The 14,599-nt window shown below is 34.9% G+C and overlaps 1 protein-coding gene across 1 annotated transcript; it reads left to right on the forward strand.

Moving 5' to 3' along the window:
• The first annotated feature begins 2,259 nt into the window (after positions 1 to 2,259).
• On the forward strand, positions 2,260 to 5,638 carry LOC138713796 (uncharacterized). Its single transcript, XM_069846220.1, has 3 exons — positions 2,260 to 2,358; positions 3,578 to 3,893; positions 5,181 to 5,638. Exons 1-3 carry the CDS (start codon positions 2,317 to 2,319, stop codon positions 5,546 to 5,548), a joined length of 726 nt encoding a protein of 241 aa, XP_069702321.1. The 5' UTR covers positions 2,260 to 2,316; the 3' UTR covers positions 5,549 to 5,638.
• The last annotated feature ends 8,961 nt before the right edge of the window (positions 5,639 to 14,599 follow it).

The following is a 14,599-nucleotide window of genomic DNA, read 5'->3' on the forward strand; positions in this document are numbered from 1 at the left end:
GTGGAAACATTTTCGGAAAAATTGGCCCAATCACACTCTAAGATTTTCTGATGATTCGTAGAAGCTAGTCCAGGATGCGGGGGGCAAAGGCTAATTGAGATTTCCCGGTCTCTGACCGGGTCAAACATCCTGATAGAATTAATATTTAACCCTTGCCGTGACTTTTGGTGAAGTCCGGAGGGCCCAATTAGTCGAATCCACTCTCCTCATCTCCACGCTTGGGCCCCTGGAATTTAATAAGATGCGAAAGAAATAGTGGTGTGCGGAAAGCAACGGGATGTTACCGCATTTAGGCCTATCCTTCCCAAGAAAACTGCAAACATGAACAAAGGAAGCTTTTAATAGAAGAAGAAGAAGAAGAAGAAGGATCTTCTGCGGACCTCTGGAAAAAGAACTAAGGAAGAGACTAGTGAAGTGCTTTGTGTGGAGTGTGGCATTGTATGGGGAAAGAACATGGACATTACGACGAAATGAAGAGAAACGAATTGAAGCATTTGAAATGTGGATGTGGAGAAGAACGGTGCGTGTGAAGTGGACAGACAGAATAAGAAATAAAATTGTGTTTGAAAAAGTGAGTGAAGAAAGAATGATGCTGAAACTGATTAGAAAGAAAAAAAGGAATTGGTTGGGTCTCTGGTTGAAAAGAATAATAGACGACATTAGGATATGTGGATCATATGCGGAGACTAAGAGGAAGGCAGAAAATAGGAAAGATTGGAGATTGCTGTGTTTGAATGAAAGACCTGCCCATGGACAGAACATTTATGTGTGTATGTTCAGAATGCCTGGAATATCGTGTCTAAGAACAGTCGCTATTTGCAAAGACTAGTCAATTCCATGCCCACTCGACTGCAAGATGATCGAGATAAGAGGAAGATAGACTAAATATTGAATTGTGGCTTTTTGTTTTGTTTTTTGAACGCTTAATTGTTTGAATGTTTTAAGGCCGACGCCAGTAAATTTGTTATGTTTATGGCACGAAAGATATTTTATTGAGAATAAAATCTTTTTTCTTTCCATTTGCAGCCACAATATCATAATGATAATGATAAAGTCATGGCATAATATATTAATGAACCTGATGTTAATTACTAAAATAATCGTAAAAGAGAAAGGAGCCATTATGTCTAGTTTGTCTCTCTCAAAAACAGAACAAAAAAGGACATAAAAAGCACTAGGTTGTAGTCGAACGCAGGACCTCATGAATAAGAGGCCTGAACGCTACCATTATGCTATCGAATAACACACAGTATACTTCAATTATAACTGTAGATATCAGGCAACGTGGTCCAACAACATGTAACATCGCCTGTCTCCGAATTGTAGCGAAGATACCCGAAGGGAACTTTGTTTCAGGAGAGCGGCCACTTTTCCTTTTGACAGCTGTACATATGTGTGTGTTTCCCCATACTACCGTACTCTACTCTAAATAGCAACGTTGTTACCTCAACACATCTCTATCTACCTGCAGCGAGTCAACAACCTATAGTGCATGCACAGTAAACTTATTGTATCGGGTCCAAAGTCTCGAAGCCTGGTTATAGCCGTAAAGAATTCTGTCAATTTCTCACTTTTTTTCAGCACAAAAAAGTTCAATTTGAAAAATTATTATTTGAGTAAAGACTTTTGATTATGAAATTCCTGTCACAGACTGTCTTACCTTAATGATAACGGAATTTCATGAGAATTGGATTAAAAATGACAAGTTTTTCTTAATTTTCAAACTTCAAGCCTCTCTCTTGAAAAATTAATAATCGTAAAAAATGCAAAAAGAACCATTTTATTCCTACATCACGACATGTCGTAGCTAGATCAAGTGCGTTTTTTATTGACTATAGCGATCGGTTCCATGCTTGCTTACGCCTTGTGTAGGAACCATAGTGAGTGTTGTAGTGATCGACACTAAGTAAATGTCTCTTCTGCCGTGTGTGAAGGCTACAGACTTACTTTTTACAATATTACTGAAAGGGCACAAGAAGCAACAGATGCTAACGCCTCCGAAAAAACAACCACAACTACTACTACAACTCCAAAATGGCGTATTTCCGAATAGAGTCCCACGCTACCCAAATAATCAAAACCTTGACTATATGTAAACTGATAAACAACACCTGTACAATCACGAAATCGAACTCCTTCAACGACATCACCAAATTTACGGGCTCCGTGTAGGTATATTGATTCAGCTTGCTGTGTTTTAAATCTGTTACAATGCGTAACTATTGTACCTGTAGGAGTAGAATTATAAAAGCACCGACAATCAAGCACATAGGCACACTTCACCTTCCACAGAATACAGGAAGAAACATCGAAGCCATGGCTGCTAAAATCCTCCTCGCTATTGCGCTGTGCCAGTTTGTAAGTATGAGATATAATAGTAAAAATACGATTGAAAGGAAAACTGCTGTAGACCTAGTAAAAAGAAAGTGATTGAATATCATAAATAAAAAAATCCCCGCGCTGTTGCAGCTTAGTCTAAGACATGTTCTCAAACATCTGACTCTTACCATAAAGACTCGCTTTCTTGAGAAGTTACATAAATAACTATTACTCGTGTATTATTTTCAAGAATTGTAACTCGAAAACCTACAAAGTTTACATATTAAAACCTTCAAATAATTTATTAAACTTTCCACAAAAATATTTCATTCAAAACCGTTAAAAAATGATAAATTACAACATTAATGGCCAGTTTGTCAAAGTAATGTTTAATTTTGCTTAACGAATGTTAAATTAACAGTCTGTTTATTTTTAACGCTTTTGTTAATGTATTTTCCATTTGTTCAACATAATTTTTTTTAAGATAACCAACTCTTAACTATAACGTCTGTTAGCACTATTTTAACTACTCAACAGCAGTTGGTACATGTACAGTAAGACAATTTTTGATTGGCTAAAATTAATCTTTAAATTCTCTATTACAGAGTGAGTCATGAAACTTGCATAAAATGACAACCTGTTATAGTAGGCCACGCTCCATAAACAAACAGTTGACAAATGAAAGTTGTAGGTTATATTTCCTCATTGATATTATGGATACGAAATACGAAAGAAATAAAATAACATTGATGTATTTAAACAGTCCAAAGTATTTTTAAGTGTTTTATTACCCGTCATATGCTAAACATTCCCCACAGAGAGACACAAAATATTAATTTCGCAACTCTGTTCGAACAGCTGTGGAGACATCGGCCATATTTAGCTAACTGTTAAACGAGTTAACTGCCCGAAATCCTACTTTTAAAATTAACAAACTGTTAACAATCTGTTAAACCAAACTGGTGTTGAAAACATACAATTTTATTCATTAACAAACTGTTTAGAGTTTAACAGTCGTTAAATTTTCTAACAATACTTTGAAAAACCGGTCATGAAAGTGCTAAAATGCTGCATTACTTAATTTCAAGTTGCAAAAATCTACCATCTCTACTTATGGAGGAAGAAATTTTCTCATTGAATATCTCGCGAAATAAAGTCTGCAGTCCAAACGATGTTAATAAAATGATACTGCCACTACTACTATTCCTACTGCTACTACTACTCCTACTGACTCATGTACTCATATGAACGCCCACAGGGCCTGTCTGCTGCGACTCAGTTCGGATATGCCCCAGGCGAGCCTATAGCTTCCATTGACGACATGGTGCAACACGCATATGGCAAGATTTCCAAACTCGCCAACAACTTCAAACGAATGGCTGGCAATGCAAAACAAGATGCAAACAACTTGCTCCAAAGTATGAAGATCCAGAGTTCAGACCCTGAAGGATTAATAGCTCTTATTACCGAAACTAAAATGGCCATCGCTTTCAAGACTCCTGCAGCAGGCGTGGATGGAACGTCTTGCACAAATAAGAATGACCCCAAGTACCAGACCATCCTCCAGGAAGCCGGTAAGTGAAAACTTCTGTTCCTCTCTCTTCGAGTTTATTATTATTATTATTATTATTATTATTATTATTATTATTATTATTATTATTATTATTATTATTTTATTGTTTCCTGCATTAGTATCAGCAAAATTAGAGTCGTCTAACAATACTGATTTTCTAAATAAAACTCAATATACAACGAGCTTTAAGCAATAATTAAACTTGCTTACTTACTTACAAATGGCTTTTAAGGAACCCGAAGGTTCATTGCCGCCCTCACATAAGCCCGCCATCGGTCCCTATCCTGTGCAAGATATATTCAGTCTCTATCATCATATCTCACCTCCCTCAAATCCATTTTAATATCTTTGATGGGCGATCATAAGACTACAAGTCAAAAAACCTTATTTTACAGGAGAGCAAAAAAACTGTTTAACATCGTACATGAGTTTAAAGATACTGGTATGTGCATCAGAGAATGCGGCGTTCTACAGCAGGTTTTGACTTGTACTCTTTTTACCAGACATAGATATCGAGCTGATGATGACAAAACTGTACATATCTCAATTTCGCCCAAAAATTGACTTGTACTCTTATGATCGCCCATCAAATATATTATCCTCCCATCTACGTCCCGGCCTCCCTAAAGGTTTTTTCCTCCGGTCTCCCAACTAACACACTATATGTATTTCTGGATTCGCCCATACGTGCTACATGCCCTGCCCATGTCAAACGTCTGGATTTAATGTTCCTAATTATGTCAGGTGAAGAATACAATTAATAATAATAATAATAATAATAATAATAATAATAATAATAATAATATAATAATAATCGTAATAATACTTAAGGCATAACGTAAGTGACGGCTCGTGGATATTAATCATGGAAGGGCTCAATTATAAAAGTTAAAGTGTCAATTTAAATACATTTTCAAGTGAAAGACAATTAGAACATACAGAATGATTCATAAACATCTGTACAAATGTTGTAGGTGTAATACAGAGGTAAAAATAGGACTGAAATGTTCCAGACAACTTTTCCCGCAAATTCGTATTTTCAAAGTTATGATGCATAATGTCCTATGATGTTGGGCATTAAAAACAAGGACCAGTAAAGCCATCGGATGTGTCATGTTCGCCTGCATAGCGACTGCGGTAGATGTTCGTTATTCCTACATCCCACTACACAATGCGCAATTACCCTACAAGTTGTTTATATGTGGACTTTACCATAAATTCATTTGCGAAGAGCTTTATATTGTGGTATTTTCCCCTAACACTTAACATGATCATTATTGGTTTTTAGGACCAGGAATCCAGGTATGCCTGCAGAACGCGTCTGCAGATCTGCAGCCGTACTACCAGACTCTCGACAATTTGGTCGCCTTGGCTCAAGAGCGATTGGGTGTTGCTAATGGCAACGTCACAGACTGTGTCAACACCAACCAGAACAACAGCGACGGCATGGCAGACTGTCTGAACACAGTGGGTGTGCAGGTCTTCGACGGAAGGGACAAGCTGATGGCCGCCATTCTGAGCGTGATGGCAGACTACAGGAGGCAGGTTCCATCACGGGTTGGTAACTTCACTGGGTGCACCAACAACGTACAAGACAAGGCCATCAGCGAGTGTGTGGACATCATCGACACCACATGGCAGTGCTATCAAGCCTAGCAGTTCATCTTAAGCAATGCCATGGCAACGTTTCTTCCTGCGTTTAATTAAAATGATATGTATTGGAACATGAAGTAATAAAAGCTTTCACATATTACACTTCCGTCTACCTACTATTTTTGTCAGAAAGTCCTTTCCAGTTACGTAAATATATAGTTCTCTAATAAAAAAAAATTGATGGGATATGGCTGGCCAATAGGAATTAGCGTGAAATAAAGAATTTTCAATTTTCATAATAAAATGTAAAGAGGATTTAATAGTAAAAGTAATTTATTTCTCATTACAGAGTAGAATATGTGCGCATTATAATCATACAGTTTGTTTACTACTTATTAAAAATGTCTCTTAAGAAACCAGGAGGTTCATTGCCGCCCTCACATAAGCCCGCCATCGGTCCCTATCCTGAGAAAGATTAATCCAGTCTCCACCATCATATTCCACCTCCTTCAAATCCATTTTCATTTTATCTTCCCATCTATGTCTCGGCCTCCCCGAAGATCTCTTTCCCTCCGGTCTTCCAACTAGCACTATATGCATCTTGATTACACAACTTTTAACACTATATCACTTCGAAATATATATTTTTTTTGCGTTCGCTTGTTAAATACTATGTGCGGTACCTTGTTGACTAGTTTCAGCCTGTTAACACCAGAAAAAAAACTACAAATTCCGAACTATATGCATTTATGGATTAGCCCATACGTGCTACACGCCCTGCCCATCTCAAATGTCTGGATTTAATATTCATAATTATGTCAGGTGTGGAAAGTTTGTTTACTACAATCAACAATATTTACAATGTAGTTCGCTATTTGCAGAATATTAAATTACAACATTTTCAGTCAGAAAAATTTACATTGATAGTGTACAAGACTAGACAAAAGTGGAAATTACGAAATAATTATATGCAAGGTGATTCACGAGGATTTACCGTCCCTTAGGGAGCTTATTTCCGAAGACATTCTGAGCAAAAATTATCACATAAATATTTGTCCTATCTCAATATTTTCAGACTTACACTAATTTGAAATTGTTTGTAAAATACCATTATTCTTGAGTTTTAAGGATAAAAGAATATTACAGATAATGAATGAATTATTTAGGAGTATCATTTGCTTAATTAGCTAGTATACTGAAGCTAAAAATGTGTTGTAAATTCCATAGTTGCTTTTACACATTGTTTTTTCGATTTTTAACTACAAAATTACATTTTCTTACGCATTTGTCACAACAATTGTTACAAATCACGCCACTCTTGTAAATTCTTTAAGACTGTACATTAGGATCCATAATTAAACTGTAAAGAATCGAGTTCCTAAAGTCGTATGAAACGATTTTTGTGATAAGTGCGTAAGAATGATGTCATTTTTAGTTAAAGATTAAAAAACAAAATCTATACAAAGCAACTGACAACATTTTGAGCTTGAGAACACTGGCCATTTAAAGAAATGATACTACTGAATAGTTCATCTTCTATTTGTAATATTCTTTTACTCTTAAAACTAAAGAAAAAAAAAGGTATTTTACAAACAACTTGAATTTAGTGTAAATCTGAAAATATTGAGGTTAGGACAAATGTTTATATGAAATTTTTTGCTCAGAATGTCTTCGGAAATAAGCTCCGTAAGGGACGGTAAATCCTCGTGAATCACCTTGTATACAGGGATGCAGAACTGAACACCAGTTATGGCATACGTCACAAACCGTAATACGTAATTCATCCCTTCCTTTAACTCCACGCGTCATTCACATGCTAAGTTTGTGGGAGGGGGGGATATATATTCACTGTCTAGTAATGGAATCCAATGCAATGTCGTTCGGAAAATTACCTTTTTAAAGAGCAATGGAAAAATGAATACGTGCTTCTTTACTTCTGTAAAGAATCACAAAGCACGCGAGCTTACGCTGCACGTATGAGTTGTGTGTTTGGTTCTATACATATTCTAGAAAATGAACTTATTAAGTGCGATGGTCGCTCTAAATTGACAGATGCACATCTGATTTCCCTTCTCATGCTTTATGCGTTTATAGCTTCAGTATAACCTAATATAACAAATCTGGTGAACATAGAAAAATGCACAGATGTGGTGCACGTTGTAGTTGAAACTAAGTTAATTGCAACAAAGATTTTCCTTTATATTCACACGAGAAATTATTTTTTTTTAAATTTTATTGGGTTATTTTACGACGCTGTATCAATATCTAGGTTATTTAGCGCCTGAATGAAATGAAGGTGATAATGCCGGTGAAATGAGTCCGGGGTCCAGCACAGAAAGTTACCCAGCATTTGCTCGTATTGGGTGAGGGAAAACCCCGGAAAAAACCTCAACCAGGTAACTTGCCCCGACCGGGATTTGGATCCGGGCCACCTGGTTTCGCGCTGACCGTTACTCCACAGGTGTGGACGAGAAATTAAATTTGTTTTAGTTTTTATTATGAGATTATTGTAGTCAATTTTACTTTAAATGGAAGTCATGTACTTTTATACTTTTCAGAATGTTAGGGATGGTTTAATTTTTACATATAATCTTGTTATACAGGTCTAAATACCAGTAAAAGGAAAAGATGTTTAATGTTTTTTTATATCAAAATATTTTGAAATAAAGTATATTCAAGTATTTTTATTCATGACTAAAGTTACTCTAATCCGCTAAGACTAAAACAAGAATACGTTTTATTTAAACATTTGGTATTATTCAGTTCATTATATGCAATTGAATTTAAATGAGAAATTGTGCATTGAAGTATTTCCAAATGACATTCTTATTTTTACATACGGTCGTATCGTATTGTATTCGTTTACATATCATTATACTGTACATGTAATGCATTTAATGCAAAATTGTTGGTTAATTTTAGTGTTATAATTATTGTGACCGGAAATACTTTCGTCATTTTGTTGATGAGTATCGGTTTGTTGTAATCCGCCACATGGTTGTGGATGGATCACGGAGACGTCATTCTACGCGTGGATTGTGGAAGGGGAACCAATGCTTTCCCCATGCTTCCACCCCTCTCCCTTTCTCTCAGTTCTTTATCCCTGATGTATTAGAAATATTTTACTTGTGGCTTTTAGAGAACCCGGAGGTTCATTGCCGCCCTCACATAAGCCCGCCATCCGTCCCTCTCATGAAAAAGATTAATGCAGTCCCTACTATCATATCCCACTTCCCTTAAATACATTTTAATATTATCTTCTCATCTACGTCTCGGCCTCCCCAAAGATTTTTCCATATGACCTCCCAACTAACACTCTATATTCATTTCTGGATTCGCCCATACGTGCTACATGCCCTGCCCATCTCAAACGTCTTGATTTACTGTTCCTAATTATGCCAAGTGAAGAATATAATACGTGAAGTTCTGCGTTGTGTAACTTTCTCCATTCTCCTGTAACTTCATTTCTCTTAGCCCCAAATATTTTCCTAAACATCTTATTCTTAAACACCTTTAACCTCTGTTCCTCTCTCAAAGTGAGATCACTTGTACAGTTTCACAACCATACAGAACAACCGGTAATATAACTGTTTTATAAATTTTAACTTTCAGCTTTTTTGAGAGCAGACTGGATGACGAAAGTTTCTCAACCGAATAATATGAGGCATTTCTCGCATATATTGTGTGTTTAATTTCCTCCCAAGTGTCACTTATATTTGTTTTTGTTCCTACAAAATATTTCAATTTTTTCAGCTTTTCAAACGATAAATTTCGAATTTTTATATTTCTATTTCGTACTGTGTTCTAGTCACGAGACAATCATATAGCCTACCTTCTCTTTTCGGGATTTACTTCCAAACCTATCTCTTTACATTAGAAATATTTAAGTAACGTAAATTAATAGGATTTTTGTCTTTACAATACTTCATATTATGAAACAATAAAATATGACACAAGTATAACAGGATTTTTCTTAACGAACTTCCGGGAAATAGTAATTGTTATATTAAGACAAATAAAAGTTTGTTGAAATACAATAATTTAACTCTCTGAATGATTGATAATAATAAATTCTTTAAGGAGGACTGTGATTTTGTTATTAAAGCATTATACTATATATATAAATTTAGGAATAAATAGACTGAAGGAAACCCATGTGTTCTCAATACCAATTTTGGCAGGAATAGCAGTATTTAATCTTTAGTTTGTACATCTTTTCTCCAATTGTCGTCCAGCCTATAAAAACAGTAATTACTAGATAATATTTTAATGAATATCTCAAAGAAAATTTTGATTTTGTGGTCGCGAATGTTGTCAGGAAAGAAATTAAAAATTTTGGAATACAAGTAAAGAAGATATGACTAAAAAATTTACGTAATGTTCTTAGAGAGACTAATGACATTTTCATTTCGAGTATCATATGAATAGTAGCCAGAATTTTGCTTGAATGAATCTTTGGGCACACTCGAGATATTGTAGAGAAAATTATCAAATTTCTGTGTCCCTAGAACAAAAGTTATGCTTAGTCCATCTCCCATTCATTGATGAATTAACCCCTAAATATATGAAATGTTTCACATTTTCCAATATGTGGCCAGCGTATGTCCATGTCTCATCCCTGCTATTTTATTTATTTATTTTATTTTATTTTATTTTATTTTACTTTATTGCTAGTAAGTTTGAAATGAATACAAATTAATAAATACAATGTAAGATAAACTTGCCCACTCCTGAATGAGTAAGACTCGTGCTCAGGAGAGGATTCCAATACTGACAAAAATAAAATTAAAATTGAGAGTGAATACAGATTAAATAGTGTTTAATATGTTTAAACCAAACTGTAAATCCAATACAATTTTATTTATTTTTTTTATTAATTTGGAGAGGATTCGTTGTTGAAATATTATTGGAATAAAATTTTGTTTAATAATCTGGGACCTTGACTCATGCTATGATAAAAAGCTGCATAGGTTTTACATTTTGGTTCAGACAAACGCAGAGAATTCATATTTTTAGTTCTATATTTATGTATATACTTTTCAAAGTTATTAAAATTTCTATGAAAATATTTTAATAAAATAAAATAATAAATTTGTTTAATGTTGAAAACTTTGAAAAGTTTAAACAACAATTCAGTTGGGTAATCTTTCTGCTTTTTTAAACAAATTTTTAATACTTTTTTCTGTAGTAAAATTAACGGATAAAGGTTAGATTTATAAGTTCCACCCTAAACTATAACACCATACATAAATATAGATTGAAATAATGCTAAACAAATTACACGTAAACAGTTAAGTGACAAAATATTTTTTAGAATAACAAAGTAACAATGTTTCACGTAATTTATTACAAATATAATGAATATGATTATTCCATTTTAAATGATTATCAATAGTTATACCTAAGTATTTAACCTCATTAACTTCTATATTATTTTAATGTACCGAAGTACATATGATATTTCCATGCAGATATTCTGCGTCATCATACGATGAAAGAGTAATGGGACGGAGAAAAATTCTCTCCGGCGCTGGGATTTGAACCCGGGTTTTCAGCTCTACGTGCTGATGCTTTATCCACTAAGCCACACCGGATACCACCCCGGCGTCGAACAGAATCGTCTCAGATTAAGCTCCAACTCTTGGGTTCCCTCTAGTGGCCGCCCTCTGCACTACGTCATAGATGTCTATGAACGTAGGACTGAAGTCCACACATGTGCCGAGGTGCACTCGTTATGAGTGACTAGTTGGCCGGGATCCGACGGAATAAGCGCCGTCTTAAATCACGAAGTGATTTACGCATATCTTATATATTGTTTTAATGTACCGAAGTACATATGATATTTCCATGCAGATATTCTGCGTCATCATACGATGAAAGAGTAATGGAACGGAGAAAAATTCTCTCCTGCGCCGGGATTTGAACCCGGGTTTTCAGCTCTACGTGCTGATGCTTTATCCACTAAGCCACACCGGATGCTTAGTGGATAAAGCATCAGCACGTAGAGCTGAAAACCCGGGTTCAAATCCCGGCGCCGGGGAGAATTTTTCTCCGTTCCATTACTCTTTCATCATCTCATTAACTTCATTAATAACTGAACAATTGCAATTTATATCGGAACAATCAGAATTATGTATTTTAATTTGTAGTATAGATGAAATTGGTTTATTACCTTTATTATTTAAAGAAAATGGGATAGCTATTGTTTTATTTCTATTAATTACAAGTGAATTTAAATCGAACCATATTTTTATTAAATTTAAGCCGCAATTTGCATTATAATAAGCATCAGTCCAAGTTTTTCCACTAAAACGTAAAACAGTGTCATCAGCATACGAATATAAATCACCTCCATATTCTTTAAGGTCTATATACAGACCCATTTTTAAAAGTAATTGTCTTGGTCTTGTCTGTATTAAGTCATACCCCATTGACTACAATAACTCTCTAAGCAGTGAAGTTCCTGTTGCAGTCCATTAATTGATGGAAATATCAAAATCAGATCATCTGCATATATTGAGGTTAAAGAAATTGGTATTAATTTAGGAGTTTTGATATATGCTAGTGTAAGGAGTGGCGCTATACTAATGATAATTATTGGCTTATACCATCAGCCATCATCATCGACTTATTGCAACACGTTTGTCTACGAAGACCTGGCGGAGAAAATGGTAGATCTGCGTGTGAGCTGTCCCGATGCGTCATTATTGTTAATGGGTATTATAATTCGAGGATCGAAATAGAAAATATTTCTTTCGGAGATTGGGTGAACGGTAAAAAGGAAGTGAGAAAAGCGAATATATGCAGCAAAGATAAGGTGGTTAATGCAGAAGGTAGGGAACTACATTTTGTAATGCATTTTTTTCCCCCACATACAAACCCTATTTTACATTTGTATATTAGGGTTGAAGTTTTCAACCAAGTAGAGATAATACAGGGACATCATTTTATTTTTACTTCAATTTTTATTGTATCTGAGTTTTTGAATGTACTTCACTCCCACCCCTTCTACTAATGAAGCTCAACCGTCCTCCACACAGATTTAAGACCGCATATACAGTCATAGTAGCCTTACCGTCGTAGTAAACAGTACGTTCCAAAAATATGTTCCCGTTTTCCAGTGACGAAAGAGCTTTCAATATTGAATCATTTTCGCACAGGTACTGTCGTCCATTTGCCTACGTCGTATCCCGGTTTCCCTCACCAGCTTTCATTCGCCAGCTAGTGGCTGGGCTATCTTACCTCTTTTCTGAAAACATTAATTTCTGTTAGGAATTGGACGTCTAGGTAATATTATACAACTGTTTAAAATAACTTAAATAAAAGGGCCTCGTTAAGTAATTAACTGTCACGTGATTTCTCCCCTTTCTACAACCCTACGACATAACCACCCGGACGGACAGTAGATAGTATGTCTGAGTAATTTTATCTTTTCGGATCGGGCGAAAGTGAAGATTGAATTTACAGTACGTAACGTACTCTTTTATAGAGTAGGTACAGAATTATTTCAACATGAGTTACTAGTACGAAGGACGAAACTGGTAATTGGGATTAGGTACAATAGTCTATAGTACGATAATATGCACAAAAGAACTGAAGCCTGTATTTAAATGAACGGCCACCATTAAAAAAATGTGTTTAAATATCCATATTATGATTATTTTTCAATTCAACTTCATCCTTTATACAGTAGACAGTATAATATACACTGCATAATGAATACGTCCACATGGACAGCTCAGTTCGCGAGTAAATACACTCTTTGTTAATACTGTACTGTATTTTGAATAAACAAAAACCTAATGAAAATTATCAAACTCAAAATCGCGATATTTCCTCGTTTACGTAAATGGATGAACTACATTTCTTCCCTCCTATACCTAGTAAAGTGATTTGTTTGTACATCACGCCAGTATCATCGAACTCCAGTCGTGGAAAGGAAGTAGCAAACGGCGTTGATCCAAAGGTATAGCCAGGTTAATATTAAAAATGTTAGTAAAAATAAAATGATGTCCCTGTATAATATAAATACTTTTTTTACATTTTTCTTTTGCAGTTGTTGTGAATAAGATAAATATAAACTTAACTGTAGGACAGTTACAACTAGCTTGTGAATCATTTAGCTTTCAGATTTTAAATGGAAAATATAGGAGAGACCAAAAGAGAGAATTAACGTTTGTTAATGCCAATGGAGAGAGTGCTGTAGATTCTATTATAAGCAGCAAATACATAATACCATTAATTAAGGATTTATGGATAAGAGAAAGGACGGACTTTCATCATTTTTCTGTCTGTGTGCAGCTAGAAATAACGGACGACACTAGGCTATATTGAGGGTCACATAAGAACTATTCCTAAACAGCAAATATTGCCGTTTTGTCAGTGTTGCCAACTGTTACCAGATATTACACGATCCTTCGTACTAAATGACTTATTTACTTTCTGTAGGGTAAAGTTTCCTATTTCCGTGATACCCCTAATCCCGTGATACTTTTTAAAATGGAATGTCAGTCAAAGCTTTGCTGTTCGACCATAGCGCCAGACATATTTCTCAAACGATTTTGAGACATCGGTGAATTTCCTAGCTAGATACCTAAACCCGTGACATTCAGTAAAAAAAAAACGTATCACGGAATTAGGAGTATCACGGAATTAGGCAACTTTACCGTACTTTATGTTGGAAGGTTATTCTAAATATTTCAATAATTTGTAACATACTTTCATAGACAAACTATACGAGAAAGTGATCAGCATGTCAAGTATTTTGTCTGGCAATACGAAATTTATTGGTTTGACTAAACAATTGACTCACGAGACCTAACTTAAAAATGTATTTTGTTTGACCGCATGAAATTATTAGTACTAACTCCGAAAACTTTCCTGATTATAGTCTTGAATTATAACCACAACGCAACACATAAAATAACTATTATGTATTAATATTAACACTGATAGCAATTAATTATTAATATGTTCAGGCTCAGAAATCTAGTACAATTTCAATTTCATGGAACTCCAGTAACGACAAATATTATCGATATTTGTCTCAGCTGCCAACATACTAGTTACAAAATAAACTACCATTTGTAGTATTTTTTAAAATTTAATTTATTT

Source organism: Periplaneta americana, chromosome 14, assembly GCF_040183065.1.
Source record: "Periplaneta americana isolate PAMFEO1 chromosome 14, P.americana_PAMFEO1_priV1, whole genome shotgun sequence".
Classification (NCBI taxonomy): domain Eukaryota; kingdom Metazoa; phylum Arthropoda; class Insecta; order Blattodea; family Blattidae; genus Periplaneta; species Periplaneta americana.

What these genes read in the sequence shown, in the direction of transcription:
- LOC138713796 (XM_069846220.1), top strand. Translation starts at nt 2,317, where the DNA reads ATGGCTGCTAAAATCCTCCTCGCTATTGCGCTGTGCCAGTTT. An exon ending in CTATTGCGCTGTGCCAGTTT is followed by an intron (nt 2,359 to 3,577) that starts GTAAGTATGAGA and finishes GAACGCCCACAG; the next exon opens with GGCCTGTCTGCTGCGACTCA. An exon ending in GACCATCCTCCAGGAAGCCG is followed by an intron (nt 3,894 to 5,180) that starts GTAAGTGAAAAC and finishes ATTGGTTTTTAG; the next exon opens with GACCAGGAATCCAGGTATGC.